Genomic DNA, 17,749 nt, shown 5'->3' with positions numbered 1-17,749 from the left:
CTAAACTGTCCATACTATAACACAATGCATAATATAGCTGATAGAGGATTAGGGAAAAGAATGGAGAGCAGCTGGGAAACGTCATGGACTTTTCACACCGAGCTTTCAAACTCTTTAGCAATAGACACTACGAAACTCTTGCCTGGATTGGAAAAGGACGCTCAGACGCACCTCCCTGCAGAAGGAACCTGAGCCAGCACAAAGAAGCTCCCAGCAGCAGAGCTGACACGCTGCCCTCAGGTAGGAGCATCCCCTCAGCCAGGAGCAGGGCTGGGAGCAGGAGAGCAGAACCCCCTGCCCCGTGCAGCCCTGCAGGCACATCGCTCTGTTCTCCAGCACCGGACACAGAAACCCCCTTTGTAGAGCGGAGCACCGCTTGGTAGGGATAAGAGGATATTTCCTGTTAACCTCACTGCAGATATGTAATCCAGCAGTCAAATTATGTCAATCACAGCTCATTAGGCAACAATTCACCCTGCCAACTTTGTCCTGGCTGCTTCCTCTGAACCATGTGTCATTTGCAAACACGTGAAGCCGCTACCGGCTCAAGGCAGACCACCCTGCTGTGGGAGCTGCTGGCTCCTGCACCCCCAAGCTCTCCCAGGTACCGGTGCCATCAAGTCTACGTGCACACACTGCACAACGCCTTCCTATTCAGTATATCAGGGCTGCTTACTACAATTACTGATTTATGCACACTTGCTCGCGTGTCCATAGCAGAAAACCAGAAAAATCCAACACAGATGAAGAGGGATGGTGCCAAGAATGGACACCAGGAGGTGGTGCTGGTGCTGCTGGACTGTCCTGCACCCCTCGCTGGGACCTGGGAACGTGCTGGAGGAAGGCTGGAACCACAGTGCCACCATACTGGACCTTACCCTGTTGCACAGGCTTGAAACCAATGGGTTGTCTCATGTTCTAACAAAAGGGAAGAACTCCTGTCAGTTGGATGGGATGGAAAAAATGACACTTAGCTCACAGAGAGAAACCTGGATCTCCCTCAGATTATCCTTCACGTTTTTCTTTTAAGTGGGTCCCATCATATGCACTGTATTCTTGAAACACAGCAGGAGATGACGCCTGGTCCTCAAGCAAAAAAGAGTAAAACCTCATTGCCCCAGGGAATCCAGGGAGGTGGGTTTACTTCATCAGGCAACACAATCCCAGGGAAAATCCTCATGTCGCTCACTGCAGGGACAGGAAGCACAAGGCAGCCAGAGCTGGCACTGACATCCCTCACCCGTGTGTTGCACACATGCTCAGCCCATCCTCAGTAATGCCAACAGCACCATTACATGCGAAGGAGCCCATCAGCACCAATAGATTTGGAAGCTTTACTGAAAAAGCAGCAACCTGGAGCACTTCTCCATCACCTCCTGCGACGTGTGCACTTCAGACCTCAAAGCGTGAGGCCAACAAGGAGGCAACAAGATGACCGTGTGTGCTGGAGGTGGGCAAACTCTTCACCAGAGACCTTCCTCCAAAGGATGGCTGCTAAGAGCTCAGCAGAGACCACGTCCAGGCACTGTGCTGCTGAGCTGCTGGCTGCACAGACCACAGAGGGATGCAGAAGGTCAGGGCAGCATGCTCCACGTGGAACAAGTAAGATAATGGCTAAGGTCACAGCATTTACGGCAGGAATATTGGCATTCTGCACCCTTTTAATGGTGTGTGTGTGGTTCTGAGGGCTACGGATCATCACGCTGGTTTTGCAGAAGCATGAAATTTCCCAGTGCTTTGGTAAGGCAGCACGGGAAGAACCTTTCCTGCATGGCCCCACTGTTTATACACAAATGGAGCACGCAGCTGCAACATCACTAAGCTGCACGTCCGTTAGCATCAAACACGGTCTTCGGAGTGCCATTAGCAGGAAGAAAATCACTGCTGTCAGCAAAGCCCTTCGGGATGTCGGCGGTGTGCAAGGCACGGCTGTGCCACGCTGACTTCCCAAAGCAGTGTTGAGGTGAGATGGAGTCCTGCAAACTTCAGCCTTCCTGCCTCCACACTCGGCACTCTCGCTGCAGAACATACTCATTTATGGTTTCCTCCAACTGCCATTCCTTTCCCATTTATCTCTGCTTTCCTACAGCTTGCCCAGCGCTGGGTTTAACCAGAGGCACAGCGCTCTGAGCTGCAGAGAAAACCAACTAATCACAGCCTCGGAGTCTGCTCCTCCATAAACCTTCCCCAAATGACGTCTCCACATTTAACCAAGCCAGACACTCAGTCCCAACTCAAAACCACCACTTTTCTCTGCACACACAGACCTAGCCAGCTCCTTTTGGTAAGCAGGATGACCCGAGCCTTCAACAGATCCCAGCAGCACAACCACCGTCGCTCTCCCCGACGAAGCACGATGAGATCAGGCTTTTTCCAGCACACTAATAATCATAACATCTCACTCGCCATTTGGCTCACCAGTGGGGGTTCCCGGCTGAATAGGCTTATTCTTTTCTTAGACACGATAATCTAATTGGGTCTAACCGGCAATAATCCCGAACGCGGCCGCGCGGTCCCCACCGGGGCGCTCAGCAAAGCGGGGATGCCGGCGGGGGCCGCAGCCCGGGGAGCCGGGCTCCTCGCAGCCCCGCTTCTGCGTTTCGCATCGTTCCAAAGAGTTCCACCGAGGAGTTACGCATTGCCGCAACCCAGCGGCACTACCTATCGAGCGCCCGAACGCACTCGGCGACTTCTGCTGCCGGACACAGCTCTGCCCTCCCCCGGGAGCGGCCGGAGGAGCGCCGTTCCGGCCGCCCAGCCCTTTGTGCTCTCCAGGTGAAGGGAAAGAGGCGGCGAGAGCCGAAGACCCCAAGCCGCCCGCAGGTGTCCGCCCCCCGGCAGCGCTCCCCGCGAGCGGCGCGGCTCCGGGCGCCGCCAGACAAAGCCCCGCGGCCGCTGCCCGCTCCGCCCCGCCGACCCGAGCCCACCTGCGGCCGCGGCGCGTCTCGGGGCGGCCCCGCCCGCAACTTTTCCCGTTTCCAGCCGTTTCCACGCCGCCCCGCAGCCCCTCGCGCCGCCGCGGAGGCCGCCGGCCAGCCCGCCCGCCCCGCGCCCCGCAGACAATGGGGCCGGCACTCACCAGCACGACGGCGAAGCGCTCCTCCAGCTCCCCGGGCTCGGGCATGGGCAGCTTGAGGGGCACGCCGTGCGCCCTGAACTCCGTCTGCTGCGAGTCCACGCTCCCCGCGTTCCCCATGGCGGCGGCGGCGGCCCCTCCGCGCTGCTGCGCGCCCCGCGCTCGCCCTCTAGCACGCCGCGCCGCCGCCCGTCATGGCTCGCCGCCCTCGCCCTCCCCCCGGGGCGGGCTCGCTCCGGCTCCGGCTCCGGCTCGGCGGCGGCTCCCCCGCATGCCGCCGCGCGGCCCGCACAAAGCCCGCTCCGCCCTCCCGGCCCGCGGCGCGCTGGGACTCGTAGTCCCGCCGCCGGCCTGTGGGAGAGAGGGATGGGAGGGAGGGGGCGCGGGGCGGGGGCCGGGGCCGGGCGGCTCAGCCTCCATCTTGCCGCGAACGCGGAGGTTCCCTCCCGTCGGGGCTGCGACGTGATGGCCGAGGGCGCTCCGAGAGTCCTCCCGGCGGCTCCGCTTTGTGCGTTCAAAGTCGGCACTACAAACCCGCAGAGCTGAGCGCGAGGCTGCCGAAGGACGGCCGGGCCGTCTCACCCTGCGGGTCACCCTTCTCCCCGCGCACCGAAGGCGCTCTCTCAGATGCTCCTGTCCGACTTTTCCACCTTTCCTACCATCGCTGTCCCCACACGAGCGCTGTGAGAAGGCCAAAGTCAAGCCCCGTCACTCAGAGCTGGGCTGCTCACCGCTCTGCACCCCACCGTGTGAGCCCGTGGGTTCTTTAGTGAGAACTATCAGTGATGGGTGGGTGGTTGGACTGGATGATCTTGTAGGTCTTTTCCAACCTTGGTGTTTCTGTGATTCTGCGACTCAGCCGAGGATGGCATCCACTCACATGGTGCCAACAGTGCTGTAGCTCTCCAGCAAAGCCCTAACTCTGTCCCTCCACTGCAGCTCTGCATCCCTCTGATTTAGTGTTCCATCATCCATCCAAAGAGAATCAGTTGCCATTGAGCTTCACCCCCACAAGGACAGGCTTCCTGCAGTGCTCCCGCTTCAGCATTAGGACGGGTTTGCACGTGCTCACTTTGGCACACAGCTTGAGGTTACAAGCAACATCACAAGCACCACTAAAGGCACACAGCCACTGTGCGAGGAGCTCTGTGTTTTGCTGCCGCCTGGTTTGAGAAGTTCAGTGCACGTCAGGAACCTGTGACTTAGGGGACTTAGCAGCATGGCTAGCTGGCAGGCAGCAGTGAGCGTGCTGCACACAGCAGGTGAGCTCAGCCATATCCATCCATTGCTGCAGGAGACTTTGTGGCATCACCCAGTAGGAGATCCCAGCAATCCGTATGGAGATTCATCCTGGGAAAAGAACAGCAAGAGGAGATGCATTATTATTCAGGAGCAGGAGAGAGTGGCATGGTTGGAAGTGCTCCTGTCCAATGGACAAGAATTTCATAAGACCGCTTTGCTAAAAGCCTAAAATGCTAACAATAACCTTAACAGACCACATTTTAAAACCAAAAATGGCTTTTAGGATCTAATACAGCACTGCTGTTGATAGTGAAGGAAGAATAACACAGACTTATCAAAAACTACCAAAGGTCTTTCTTTCAAAGATGAATAGTCTGTTCAGCATTAGGACACCCAGCGTTGGAGGCCTGCAGGTATGAGTTGGGGGTGATGGGGCCAGCCTGGCCATGGGCACTAATTGTGCCACTGCAGAGCACGACCTCAACAGGCTTTGCTTTCTGAACAGAGAGAAAATCCTCATAGCATTTGTACATCCCTTGGGATGAAGGAAGGCACTGGGGCCCGGGAGCTGCTGCTGGCCACGCATACCTGGGGAAGGCGAGGATAACTGCAGGTCAGACCGGATCCCTTGGCTTATGCTAAGGCTGGAAGCTGAGAGCTGTCCTTCAGCTCAAAATCATGCTGTAAGGCATATTCAGTTCAAAACCAGACTTGCAAAATTTTTAATGAAACTTAACCATGCATACATGCTGACTGCTTAACATAAACAGAACACAAAGGGAGGGAATCCTTTTAAGAGAACAAAATGATTTTTGAACAATTTGTTGTAGTCTGTAGGTAGGATGTCAATGTTTGCAAGCGTGAAAATTAGCACGGCAGCATTGCTGAATTGAAGGCTATTTAGCTGGCTCGTGCATAAGCTAAAGAAATTATTCTGGGATAAAAATTAACAGGACCTGAGTTTTTGCAATAATTTATTTAATAACCAGCTACACCGTGCACAGTTCACAGCGTCCATCCCAGGCATGCAGGGTGCTCTCACTGGGTGATGTCACTGTCTGGGCCGGGGCTGATGGCTGCAGCAGCCTGGTGAGGGCTCCGTGCCATGATCACATGTGGAATTTGGCTGCACGGTGAGACAAATACTTCTCAGCCTGCAGCAAAGCAGTACTCTATCACCAACATCTCCGTGTTACAACAAAGCTGGAAATTTGGGTTCAAGTCCTGCTTACGTTTCTCTGAACCGGTGTCTATCTATCTATGGGAGAAATTCTGAAGGGAAGAAAGGAGTCATTTTGTGAAGCTTCAATGCTCAGCATTTCCAGATAGATCCTCGGCTGACACTTCTGTGGAGTTCTGGACAATTTGATTGAATGTTGTTGAAGCTGGAGGGTCAGTGTCAGCTTTTAATAAATAGCTAGGAACCAGCTCAGCAGTGGCAAAGGTGGTGTTCATTCCTAATAAAGATGTAGTGCAGCCATAAACTCCCCTCTGAGCTGAGCGGTGTACGCTTAAGAAGAGATTATTGATGGCAGCACAATAACAGCTGACCTTGCCTGGGAGATTACAGAGGACTTCTTCTGAAATGCATGCCAAAAAAAAACAAAACAGGCTGCATTCTGAAAAGAGTCTTCTTGAGGAAAATCAGCTTCTGCGGTGATATTCTGATGAAGGGAAATCAGGAACTTGGCAGATAATCTTTATCTTGGTGCATATCGGCTGTTTGGAGGAGGTTTCGCTGAGGTTTGCCATGCTTTACCCGGGACGACATATCTACTGATACGCCTTGTATCTACAGCAATTTCCTACACGTACCAGAAACCTGCCTTATCTGGCCTCAACAGATTGTAGAAATAAGTTGTAAAATCATGGCCAGGCCTGTCAGCCTTAACAGTACTGCAGGTCTTAAAACAGAGTGTGTTTGGCTTGGAAATTAATTCAATGCGAATCTGAAAACAACGCAGAACCTGAAAAGTTCGCAGTCACTCTGCAGGGCCATACTGCTCATCACACTGCCATCTCTCCTAGAAGCATTTGTACACTGGCTTCAGTCTGCCTGTCTGCTAACAGCTCCCTCTATGCCAGCATCCACCTCCTCCTTGCACAGCTTCTACATCTTGTGCTGAGATCTGAGCTTGTGATTACAGGTGCAGATGAGTCCTGGTTATTAGGTTCGTATCTCATTAGCCCACCAATTTTTCTTTGTTTAACTTTGAATCTGATTTACTTGCAGCATCTACGCTCTGCTGTAACCAACTGTGCTGATGTCCTTGGACTCAGTTCCAACACTAGTTTGAGTAGATCAGTGGCTTGCAGAAGCCATGCCGTGACATCGACAGCACTTGTTTGTGCTCAGAACCATCTCTCAAGGCACTGAATCCCACATCCTGTGAAACACGTGCCCACCCAGCCTGTGACCATCGCCAGCAGCATCAGGGGGTGCAGACCAGGAGGAGCCAGCTGGGTGCCCCTTTCTCAGCACCGAGATGCATTATGGAGATGCAAAGAAGGCAGCATAGGAGATGTGGCACAGTGATTTTGTAGCTTTCCTCCAACTGTTGGTTTGCTCCTTAGAAATATTCAGGCTCAGACCCAGTGCACAGCTGTACAGCAGCAGAGCCATCTGAGACACAGCGGGGAGAGCTCTCTCTAGAGTTCACAGAGTGTAATTTTCAGAGCAAATCTGAACACGGATGTGAGCTTGGTGGAAAAAGTGCAGTAGTGGCAAAAAGATCTATTTGTGCAGTGCTGGTTTACTGACCTGGATTTCTGCAGGTGAGACAGCGCTGGTTCAGCAAAACCACAGCTGTGTGCCTGCACCTAGGGCTGCCCAGCACTGTGGGCTGTGGAGACCCAGCCCAGGCACTTTCATCGAATCTCCTATTTTTCTGCTTTCCAGGACAGCCGGTCTGAGCAATCAGCCCACAGTGTGAAGGAAAATTCAGCTTCAGAAAACAGCATGAGCATTTGTTCTGTGGGATGGAGTGCAGAGCATCTGCACCAAACACAGATTTGTACTAGCAGAGCACAGGAGCTCAGTGCCAGTCTCAATGAATCCCTCTTGCGAGCAAAAGCCTCATGGGGTTGTTTGGGGTGCAATGTGCCCTGGCTGGGAGTTCTCCATTACTGACGGGCAGGAGGGCAGGCAGACAAAATGCAACTTCTGAATGACCAGAAAGGTGAAGAATTTTAAATGCTTGTGAAAATGAGATAATGGAGCAGAAAATAATAGGAGGGGATGAGTCAATATTTAATAGTGCTCATATCTGAACATAAAACAGCACTTTCTGCGTGCACATGGGCAAAGGCCAGGCTAGATGCATGTCTGTGTACCCATCTGTCAGCTTCAAACTGGCCGCAAACACTGCGTTCTATCAAAGTGTCAGAGGCAGTTTTAAGGCAGGGACATCTTTTAGCCTCGGTGAATTGTTTTCATTAATTGCAAAAATATTCTCCTCTCCCTTCTCTCCCAGTGCGCCTGGTAGCGCGTGGGCCCCAGAGCTGCCCCACTGCCCCAGCGTGGGACAAAGCCGTCCTTGTGCCGGGATGGGAGCGCGGCTCAGGGCGCTTCCACGCAGCGCTTGGGTGCGAGTGCCACACAAGTTTCCATTGTTTTGCTCTCTACAAAGAACTCCCCAGGACTGTTAGCAGTAGGAATAAAATTAGTTCAATTTTTGTAGCTGATAGAAGCTGTTTAGAGACCTTACATGAGTTTCAGAACTGACGAGATGAATATAGATTTCAGTTTGCAGGGTTGATGGATAACATTTGTCTCTTGACAAGTAGGGGGAAGCTCTGTGAGCGCTGAGATTGCTTATCACTGCAAACACCATGACTGGAGCCTGCATTCTGAAGCAGGTTCCCAGGTCCTATCAGCTCTTTGTGCCAAGATCTCACTGTGCTCTGAGCTCCCAGCAGCTGCTGGGACGACGTGGCATGGCAGCACACCTTTTGCCTTTGCTTCAGAATTGTAGAACCACAGAATCATTAAGGTTGGGAAAGATCTCTAAGGTCAAGTCCAGCCATCAAGCCATGCCCACTAAGCCATCTCCTTAAAGGCAGGGACTTCCAGCTTGCCCAATGAAGGACACCTGTACCCACACCAACTCAAGGAACATGACGTGAGCTCTGTTGGCAGTTTTTGGGGTCCCACCAACCCAGTCACCAGTTAAGGATGGGATGCAGGTTTCCACGTGCAGCTGCAGCCCACAAGGTTCTGCCCTGCCCCAAGACCGTGAGGAGCAAAACCAGTATCCCAGCCATGGTCATCACCAAACTGCCATTCCCACCATGCTCTTCAGCACAACTTTTGGTTCCAAAGCTAAATGGAGCGAGATCAACAATGCAGATTCTCCCATACAACTTCCCCAGTTCTAAATGTCCCCACTTCTGTTTTGAGGGAGAAATAGCAAAAGTTCACAATGAATCATTTACTGCCTCAGTGAAACAGGGCTGAAGGCAGCCTGGTGTGCTTCAGCTGAACCCAGATGAGAGTGAATGGATACAGGGAGGGTAAGGAGGATTTGCTGCTTCTTTAATAGCTATTTAAAGAAACCAGCCCTGAGGGTTTGTCAATAGCTGGCACCACCTGTGAAGTTCCCAGTAGCAACCCAAAATACAGCACATCTCTGATGGTCACAGCCATGTGTGGGGGCAGCAGCAGCACAGGAACACCACAGCACTGGGCAGCTGCATCCCAAGCCCTCGTGCATCTGGAGGAGCATCAGGGATGTCAGGGCTTGCAGACAGGCTGCAAGACCCAAGCCCAGGCTGCCTGGCTATCTGCAGGGTAACTAAAGCACATTTCTCAAAACAGAGGATGGGGTGACAAATCAGCTGTTTTCTCTGCATAGTGTAGAAGTCGGGCTGAACAGAGGTGAGTGGATGTGTGTGCCCATTGCATATTTTTTCAAGACACGTGTCTGCATATGCATGCATGCTAGATCTTCAGCCTTTTTAATGGTTCAAAGGAAATGAATCTGTTGCTAGAGAAAACACATACAGATGGCAGCAGTCGCTGCACCCTTTTGGCTGGTGTAGGAGTGCTTGCATTGCAAATCACATCATTCAGCCAGAAAACCAGGCCGAGCTGGCAGTTATTGTTGGCAATGTAAAATGGGAATTGAGTGTGACCAGTGGCTGTGCAAAGTGCTAGGATGTGTGTCAGGGAAAATGCTTGCTCGGAAGGGTTTTAAGCAGTGTCCTGGAATGGACTGTAGCAGTGTTACCGCAGCCATCAAGCAGAGCACTTTTCCATCCATGACTGCTGCCTGATTCCTGCCAACTCAGCTCCTCTTTGTTTTGCTTCTCCTTGCTGGCCAGAACAGAGATGCTGCAGTGCACGGCTGGGTGGGTGACCTCAGCCTCAATGCCAAATGGATGACTAAAATGAATACAGAAAACACAATCCATTGTCGTCTCTCTGAAATGCCAGCTTTGTTCCACGTGGAGCTGTGGCTTATCAGTATAACCCCTTCGATGCTGCATTAGGACACAAGCCCTGCAGTCCCTGTCCCATCAGTAACTCTGCACTGACAAAAGCAATGGTGTCACGTCAAGGCTCACCATGACATGGGACAGACATATGGGGTGCCAGGGGCATGGAGCCCACACTGGGTTGGGGTCCCCAACCTGGGGACTGGATGTGTGAGATCCATGCAGGCTCAGGATGCTGCGGCTAATTCCCAGCAATGATTCCATGGTGCATTGCAAACAGGAGAAGGGTTACTCACGAAGCAGTGCAGGTGCAGCCTCAGAGCACAAAGGTCTGAATGCAGGGCTGGGATACTCCAGGTGGCGGATCACTAGGGGAACCTCTCTGTTTTACAAACACATTGCTCAGCTCATCCCCTGCTGGCCATTCCCAGAGGTACCAAGCTGGCTGGCTGGCTGGTTGGCTCCTGCCCTTTCAGGTCCTAATCACTTTTCCAGCCAAAATGACCAGATCCTGCAGCTCAGATGAGCCTGATGAGACACCATTACTATTTACCAGCAAATAACTTCCCATTTTACTCTTCTTTACTGCTCACTGAATCTATAAGCCACATTCCTGCATCAGCCCCAGCACTGCTGAAGCATTTCTGAACTTTTTTTGAGCTGTTCCTGTCACTCACCGCAGTCCACATGAGCCACAGACCCCGACCCCACCGTGGCCCCTGCTCTTGGGGGTGGAAGAGCAGAATTTGGCCATAAAGGCTTTAACACACAGGCATTACACCAGAGCAAAGCAGACGCACGCCTAGGGGGTGTCCCAGCTCCCGGGATGGTTTCACAGCATCGCTGTCCGTCTGTCCGCCCCACTGTGCTTCCCAGAGGCCGTGTCCTGCTCTGAGAAGTGCAGGCAGGTAAACAGCCAAACCCAAACAGAATCCACCCTGGCCAGCTCCAACCATGCCTTCCTCTGAGAAAAATGGGTTCATTGGTTTTTCATGGCGTGGGTGTGATTAATGAACTTAATCACAGGACACTTTGATCCAGCTCCTGTTTGCAAAGGATAGTCAAAAACAAGAAGAGCTGCTACCCTTAGTGCTTTTGTAATTTTGTTAATCACGGAAACCTGTGAGGCTTTTGCATAGTCAGCAGTTGCATGCATTAGAAAATACATTTGCAAAACACAACAACATTTGCTTTCATATTCTGAAGCCAGAGAGTATATCCTAGTTGGCAGAAAGCTCAAAGGCAATTTATGAAGACCCAAAAATCTTGCAGGAATTTAATTAAACTTTAAAATTGTGCTAACACTCATACATAACAGCTTACACAGCATGATCATAAGGCAAAGTCCTTCACGCTCAGTGTCTCTGTGCTCCCCACACTCCGTTTTCTGGTCACCCTGCCTGTTTACTCACTCCTGCCTAGCTGTCCTTGTCCCTCTTGCAGAGGAAATGGCCTTTCCCTGCACTCCAATTAACAGGGTTGTGCCTTGTCTTGCACAAGGTGCTACTGAGCAAGCAAAACCTGCAGCTGGAAAGTGGCGATTTTTAGCTAATTTGCATTTTGTTGCGAACAAAACACAGCTGGGGCTGCGTCTCTGCAGCCTTTGGCATGGAGCGTGGCACATCTGCCACCACCCCCAAGGCAAGCTGTTCCCGTTGGATCCATTGATGGGTCACTGCTGGCTCTCAGCCTCACCTTTGCCCCTCCACAGAGAATTTTGGGTCCTTTTAGAGAAGTTTGGGCCAGTTTGGCCTCTCCCGTGGCAGTCTGCATTCCAGCCAGCCCTGCCCACTTCCCACAGGCTCCAGTCTTCCAGCTCCACTGCTCTGAGAATCAGTGAGAAATTGGGGTAAGCCCCGACAGAGGGAGATGGGATCTGGCCGTGCCCGCAGAAGCCAGGCAGAACGTGTATGTAAAGGGAGGAAATGAGAGGAAAATTTAGACTGAATTTTAAAACTGAACTTTTTTTAATTAGTAAATTCTTTACCAAAGAATTTACATTGGCTAGTATATGATTCCTCGTTGCTTAAGGGATTTAAAACCAGACTACTCTCTGCTCCAAAAAAGTGCTATAAGCAACAGTTCTTTGCTTATAATGAACTGGAAATACTGGCAAGTCTCCATCCCCTTCAAATATTTTCCCTTGTCTCTCCAGAGGTTAAAATAAATTATCCTGAGATGTACCAGATGTAGCAGGCAGGCAGGGACATTCCTCCAGCCTTCCCAGCCCATTTTCTCCTGTCCACAGTCAATGAGCAGCAGCAATGGCTGACGGGATTGCTACAACACGGGGACCCAGCACAGCAATGGCCTGGCATGGAGACGATCCAGCATGGCGATGTCCCTGTGCAGCGATGACCCAGCACAACAATGACCCAGCATGGGGATGTCCCAGAACAGAGATGTTCCAGCACAGCGATGTCCCAGAATGGCAACGTCCCAGCACAGAGATGTCCCAGCACAGCAAAGACCCAGCACGGGGATGTCCCAGCACAGGGACAACTTAGCACGGTGATGCTGCAGCCTCTGGCACTGCGGTCTCCGTGGCTCTGGGCTTGGCACTGGTGACTCACTCAGTCCTGGAGTCTTGTTTTCATTCCACCAGGGTCTTCTTCATGAATCTCTCAAGCCCAATGCTAAACCAAAGTAGATTTTGTTGCCTGAAATATCAGCCATGCAAATCACTCCACCCATCAGCACTGGTATTAATTAGCCTAGAAAGCACTGCTGTAATAGTGGTGTTCTTCCAGCAAACTTCTGTGATGCATTAACGACGACAGCTATGGCTGTAGGGACCGGAGCACTAATAACAACAATGACAATTGAGGGCTCATGGCATTTTCTTAAAGCACAGCCACTGCACAGCCACCTGTGTGCACAATGCTGGGCTCCCTGTGACCTGCGTGGCATGGGACAAGCTGCAGCCCACAGGTGCTCAGAAAAGGGATGTTTTGTGCTTCTGTGCTTAAGGCATGACCCATTGCAGGGAGCAGCAGGACTTGCAGATTGGCTATTGCTAAGAATCAGGTCTGCAGCTGCCCTGGGTGCATCCAGAGCTGAAGCCTTCCTGGTGATATAAACAACACAGCAGCAGCAGCCCCCCTATAACTTAAACAACCCTTGGCACCGTGCCTTCTCTTTCTATTTTTACAAATGCCAGAAGAATTTTCTGTATAAAAATGAAAATCACCACTGGCCAAACCACCAGAATTGCACTGTTGGTCCCCATCCTAATGGGGTGTGAGCACTGGCTGCTGCCTCGGGAATGCAGGTGGCCAGCGATGCTTATTTGCTGATTTGTGCTCATAAACCCTTTTTCATCTGAGGATCTCAGAGCAGTTTATAAACATGAATTTAGCCACTAGACGCCCAAGCAGGCACCACCTCATCATACCTGTTGAACGAGCGTGCAATCAGAAATAGATCTCGCCCAGGTTTGCACAGCAGAGGACATCTCCTTACAACTGGGACAATCTCCTTAAGTCGTACCACAGCAGGTCCGAACTACAAAAAAGGCAAGGCAGGAAAACTGAAGGAAACATTTTCTCCAAGACATACATCTATGGGAAATGCAGGCGGTCTTCTTCAATGCTGTGTTAATCGCAATGTTAATGGCGCACCACACAGTGCAGTAGCACAGCTGATCCTGATATGGGATCCAGGAACATTCCAGCAATGGTACTAGAGCTCTGCTCTCAGGGTCCTCTTGCAGGTCTCAGGCAGTGACAGGACATCACTGCCTCCACCAGAAACCGAGGCTGACAGACAACAGCAGCTCAGGTAAATACTGTGGCATTCACAGCACTGAAGCAGCAGCTGTGCAGCTAGAAGCTGGGATTTCTCCTTAGCACAGGAGGAGTGAGCCCAGATGTCTTGCTGGATGCAAGTTTGTTTGCTTCCTTGTCATCTGGTGACTGCTCTGGGGAGGCCCTTTGGCAGGTTATGCTCCGTCTGAGGTGTCCCATGGAAGATGGGCAAAGAAAAGCAGGGTACAAGGGCCTGGGGCTTGCAGAGGGATTTCCCTGTTCTGACATATGCAGTTTTAACTCGTGTGACCAGTTACATGCAGAGGTTCATTCTGTCAGATTTGCTAATGTGTCCCAACCCTTGTCTCATGAACCCCAAATCTCTTTCTGACATGGTTCTGTTTTGATTTGTTTTGTTGAAGGAGTGGAACAAGACGCACAGCACAAACCAGATACGCTTTGTAATTGTAAGTCAGCTGCTTGCTAGGCATACATGACACAGACACGCTCGTGTGCACCTCTGACACGGTGCCTACCTGTCCTGCTGCTGTTTTCTCTCCATATAAACATCCATGTGGGTGGAGTGTTTGTGTTCTGAAATAATTAAAAATGTACACTTGCATGTTGTATGCTGTCTTGTTGACTCCATGCTTCAAGGCACAGTAAGAATGTGTAGGCATTTGATCTTGTGTTAGGATGAGCATTTCAGAGTAATGCACAACCTTGCTGTCCAGCACTGACCTCTGTTTGCTGCTGTGGCTCTGAAAACCACGAGCCAGCCCTGTGGCTGTTATTTATATGTTATTATAAATTCTTAGCAGTTATTCGTTAGGGATGTGTTCTACATGGAACAGAGCAAAACTGGACTTCTCCCAGCACTCCAAATGCATTCAGACTTTAGCAGAGGTGCAGACAGACCCAAATCCAGTCTCTGGATCTACAGAAAGAATTGCTTACATGCTGTCTAGGCGCACGCTGCCCAGGGTAACGAGGTGCCTTTCATTCACAGCCCAAATGCTTGCAGTGAAAGCACAGTCAGCTTTGTAGCTGGGGAGAGGAAGCATCTGATCCAAAACTTGGCTGGCAGTATGAAACAATTGGGAATGTGTCGCAGCCACATTCCTGGCTGGCCATGCCTTTGTTCAGCAGCAGGACGTGGCTGGAGGCATATGGTGCCCAGAGAAAAAGATTTGTCAACGCAACCTGCAACTGTTTAGCATCTATTGCCATATGGGGTGCGCATGGAATTCCCCACATGACCTCCATTTAAATTGCCTCTCTGCACTTGGATGTGGTGCATTGAGATGCTGGGTGAGTGCTGTGCATGAAAGAAGGGGGAAAAAGCAGGATGCATCCACACTGGCTGCCAAATCTCCCTCTTTCTCCAGGTGGCAGGTGTAAAAAAGACAAGTAACACTGTGAAACAAGTACAAGGAAAAGTACAAGGAAATAAAATCTTTAGCTATTTAGAAAAATAAATGTATGTATGCCAGTTACACCAGCTTGTTTCCAAGTGTACTGCAATAGCCATCCATGAAATGTGCCTAAGATGCTTGTATGAGGAAACTTGATTGCTCGAGCTGAATAACAAAAGTCTAAGAAAACTTAACAGTAATGAATCAAAGTGTTTAGGTGGTCAGGGTATGTTCCATTGAGTGGCATCAGGCTGTGTGTAAAGTAAAATTTATTATTAAAAATGCCCAGACTTTTCCATACTTGTTTAACACAGCATCTTTTTGCATGCAAGAGCACAGGGCATACAAAGCCTGCTCATCTGCTGAGCAGAAAGCAGTAAAAGCACAGACTGCTAACACTTGCAAGAGTGTGCTTCTATCTGGCTTCCTTCATCACAAGCCTCACCTAATAGCAAAATCAGTACAGAGCAGGAGAGAGTCCTCACGCACATCTTGAAATGCTTTATGTAGAATTATTTTCAGCATTTCTCTGCTTAATCAGCTCCTCTGTTTGCATGACTCCTACACAGAGCACCGAGGGAAAGCAACCATTATAAAAAGAGGAAAAAGTATTTCAGTAAACCACAAAAACTGGCCAGTGAACTAGGGGGCAGCTGGGGAAACACAGAGAACTCAGTCAGTTACAAAACAAAAGTCAAAGTCCTAGCGAGCCACTTCTGTGCTTTCAAGAACTAGGAAAAAGCTCCCTAAAGAGCCACCCAAGTTTCCTAAAAGCAAACATTTTGGATAATATTAATTGTCCTTTAAAACATCCATTACAAAAACTGAGGCTCAAAATTAAATATTATGACAACACGTTGTTACAACAGCGATGTGGAAGGATCAGAGTTGGCCCTTTTGATGTGTATATGGCAACCTGGAGGGAGCAGCACCCACTTCCCCAAAGCCCTACAGATCTGCAACGGGCACAGAAAGCAGAGCTTGCAAACAGCCCCGGTGATGGTGAAATATCCACATCATAGGGGCAGGGAGAAACTGCCAGGTATGGAGTCAGGAAAAACAAGTTCAGAAATAACTTCTTTTTTTTTTAAATCGTAGTTTTTCTGTCCTCCTCAGCAATGCTTCCTAGGAGTTCTTAATGAATAGCTTGTTCCTGCAGGACTCAAGATAATTGGCAGTGCCCTAATTTTTTTCTTCCCATGTCTTATTATTGTGGATTTAATTATTTACTGAGGAACTCAGGTTCATTAAGCACCACTGGGAAATACCCTGCGGCTTTGGTTGTGGTGTCACCCAGAGCAAGAGTTCTGTAGGCACTTCTGTACAAGTATTTGGAGCCAGGGGGGCTCAGACTCAGCACAGGAGGCCCTGCCCCATCCAGCACTTCTAGGAAGTGGGCCAGCTCTATGGTGCTTCACCACAGCCAGGTAAAAAGTGGAGCACATGTTTAGGACCTGATTCACTCGATGCAGTATCAAGGTGACTATAACAACACTGTAGGATGGTAAGAAATGACAAAGATCCATTTACTTGCCTGGGCAGCTGCTGCAATAATTGCACCACATGCGATACTGTGGAGAAGAACAGAGCTGAAGTTAATAAAAATGAGAACTCATTGTGCAGAACTCATTACATTCTTCTATTTCAGCCAGACAACATTAGTGTTTATTGTATTTCTGTACAAATTGATTCATCCTTCCTTTTTAAGGCAATTAAGCAAATTAATTCTATTTTTACTCTGCTTTATTCACTGAGTGAAATTAGAAGTTTCAATTTAATTCGTAAATTTAGGGCCGAGGGAAAAGCGCCCCATTTTGCCATCAAAATCTGACAGCGAGCTCATTCCCACTTCAACTTGGCCGCCAAAGTGGGGGAGCGGTGCCACCTGCAGACCGCTGCAAGCCAGACATAGAGGAGAGCGGAAGCTCCGCAGCCCGTGAGTCCTTAAGCTGCTAACGCAGCCTCACCACCAGCAAAGCCAAAGGCATTTGATAATTAGCCCTATGTGATTTGAAATAAACGCTTTTGATCGATGAAATATTCAGGAAACGCAAACTGTCTTCATTTTTCAAGAAATGCCAGTGTTTTCTTCAAGTTACACTCAATTTCTCACATACAATCCAGAATTCCTTGAAAGTATTAGTTTTATTGAGATTGCTCATTTTATGAACTCCTGCCTGTGAAGGCAGATGTCTTTACCACAAAGCCTTTTTATAAAACATGATGTACAAGTACGAAATGAATAAATACAAAACAATCTCTTCTACCTTTCTCTGGGCAGCCTGGTCTGCTGGTTGGTGACCCTGCACATAGCAGGGGGGTTGAAACTGGATGATCATCCAGAAAAGGTGGCCCTTTCCACCCAGACCATTCTATGATTCTACACTCAAGGAATTTATTTCTCATCATAGACCAGCTTGGGCTGGATGGGACCTTAAAGATCATCCAGCTCCAACCCTCTGTGTAACACGTGCAGTGCTAGGCTTTATGCGTCTGTCTCACAGCTGAGACAAAAGCAGTGGTGACGAACATTTGAAACATTTGAATTTGGTCTAGGATCAAATGTGGAGGTTGGTCACCCTGCATGCAGCAGGGGGTTGGAGATTTATGATCCTTGAGGTCCCTTCCAACCCAGGCCATTCTGTGAGTATGTGAAACAAAGGGGCACAAAGCATCACTGAATCATACGGAAATCTTTCAGAAGTTCTCGGCCACCGTTCCACGAGCCGGGAGTCAGAGCAGGCGGTGACTCAGACTCACGCCGTGAGACGTGGCCAGGAACCCCGCGCTGGGTGCGGTGCGGTGACTGCGTGTGAGGTCACGGCCAGGATCTC

The 17,749-nt window shown here is 50.2% G+C and overlaps 1 protein-coding gene across 4 annotated transcripts in view; it reads right to left on the bottom strand.

Annotated features, from left to right (window-relative positions):
- Positions 1 to 3,196, bottom strand: part of FMNL2 (formin like 2) — a 108,240-nt gene extending 105,044 nt beyond the window's left edge. For all 4 annotated transcript variants that reach the window (XM_042827171.1, XM_042827169.1, XM_042827170.1 and 1 more), the window contains exon 1: positions 3,080 to 3,196. In XM_042827171.1, the coding sequence (XP_042683105.1) occupies positions 3,080 to 3,196 (117 nt within the window). The remainder of the gene's footprint in view (positions 1 to 3,079) is intronic.
- Between the last annotated feature and the right edge of the window lie 14,553 nt (positions 3,197 to 17,749).

The sequence above is a fragment of the Centrocercus urophasianus genome, unplaced genomic scaffold, assembly GCF_019232065.1.
Source record: "Centrocercus urophasianus isolate 14NV4802_14NV808 unplaced genomic scaffold, USGS_Curo_1.0 seq_28, whole genome shotgun sequence".
Classification (NCBI taxonomy): Eukaryota; Metazoa; Chordata; class Aves; order Galliformes; family Phasianidae; genus Centrocercus; species Centrocercus urophasianus.
Note: the sequence above shows the minus strand (reverse complement) of the source record. Positions and strands in the feature narration are given on the sequence as shown.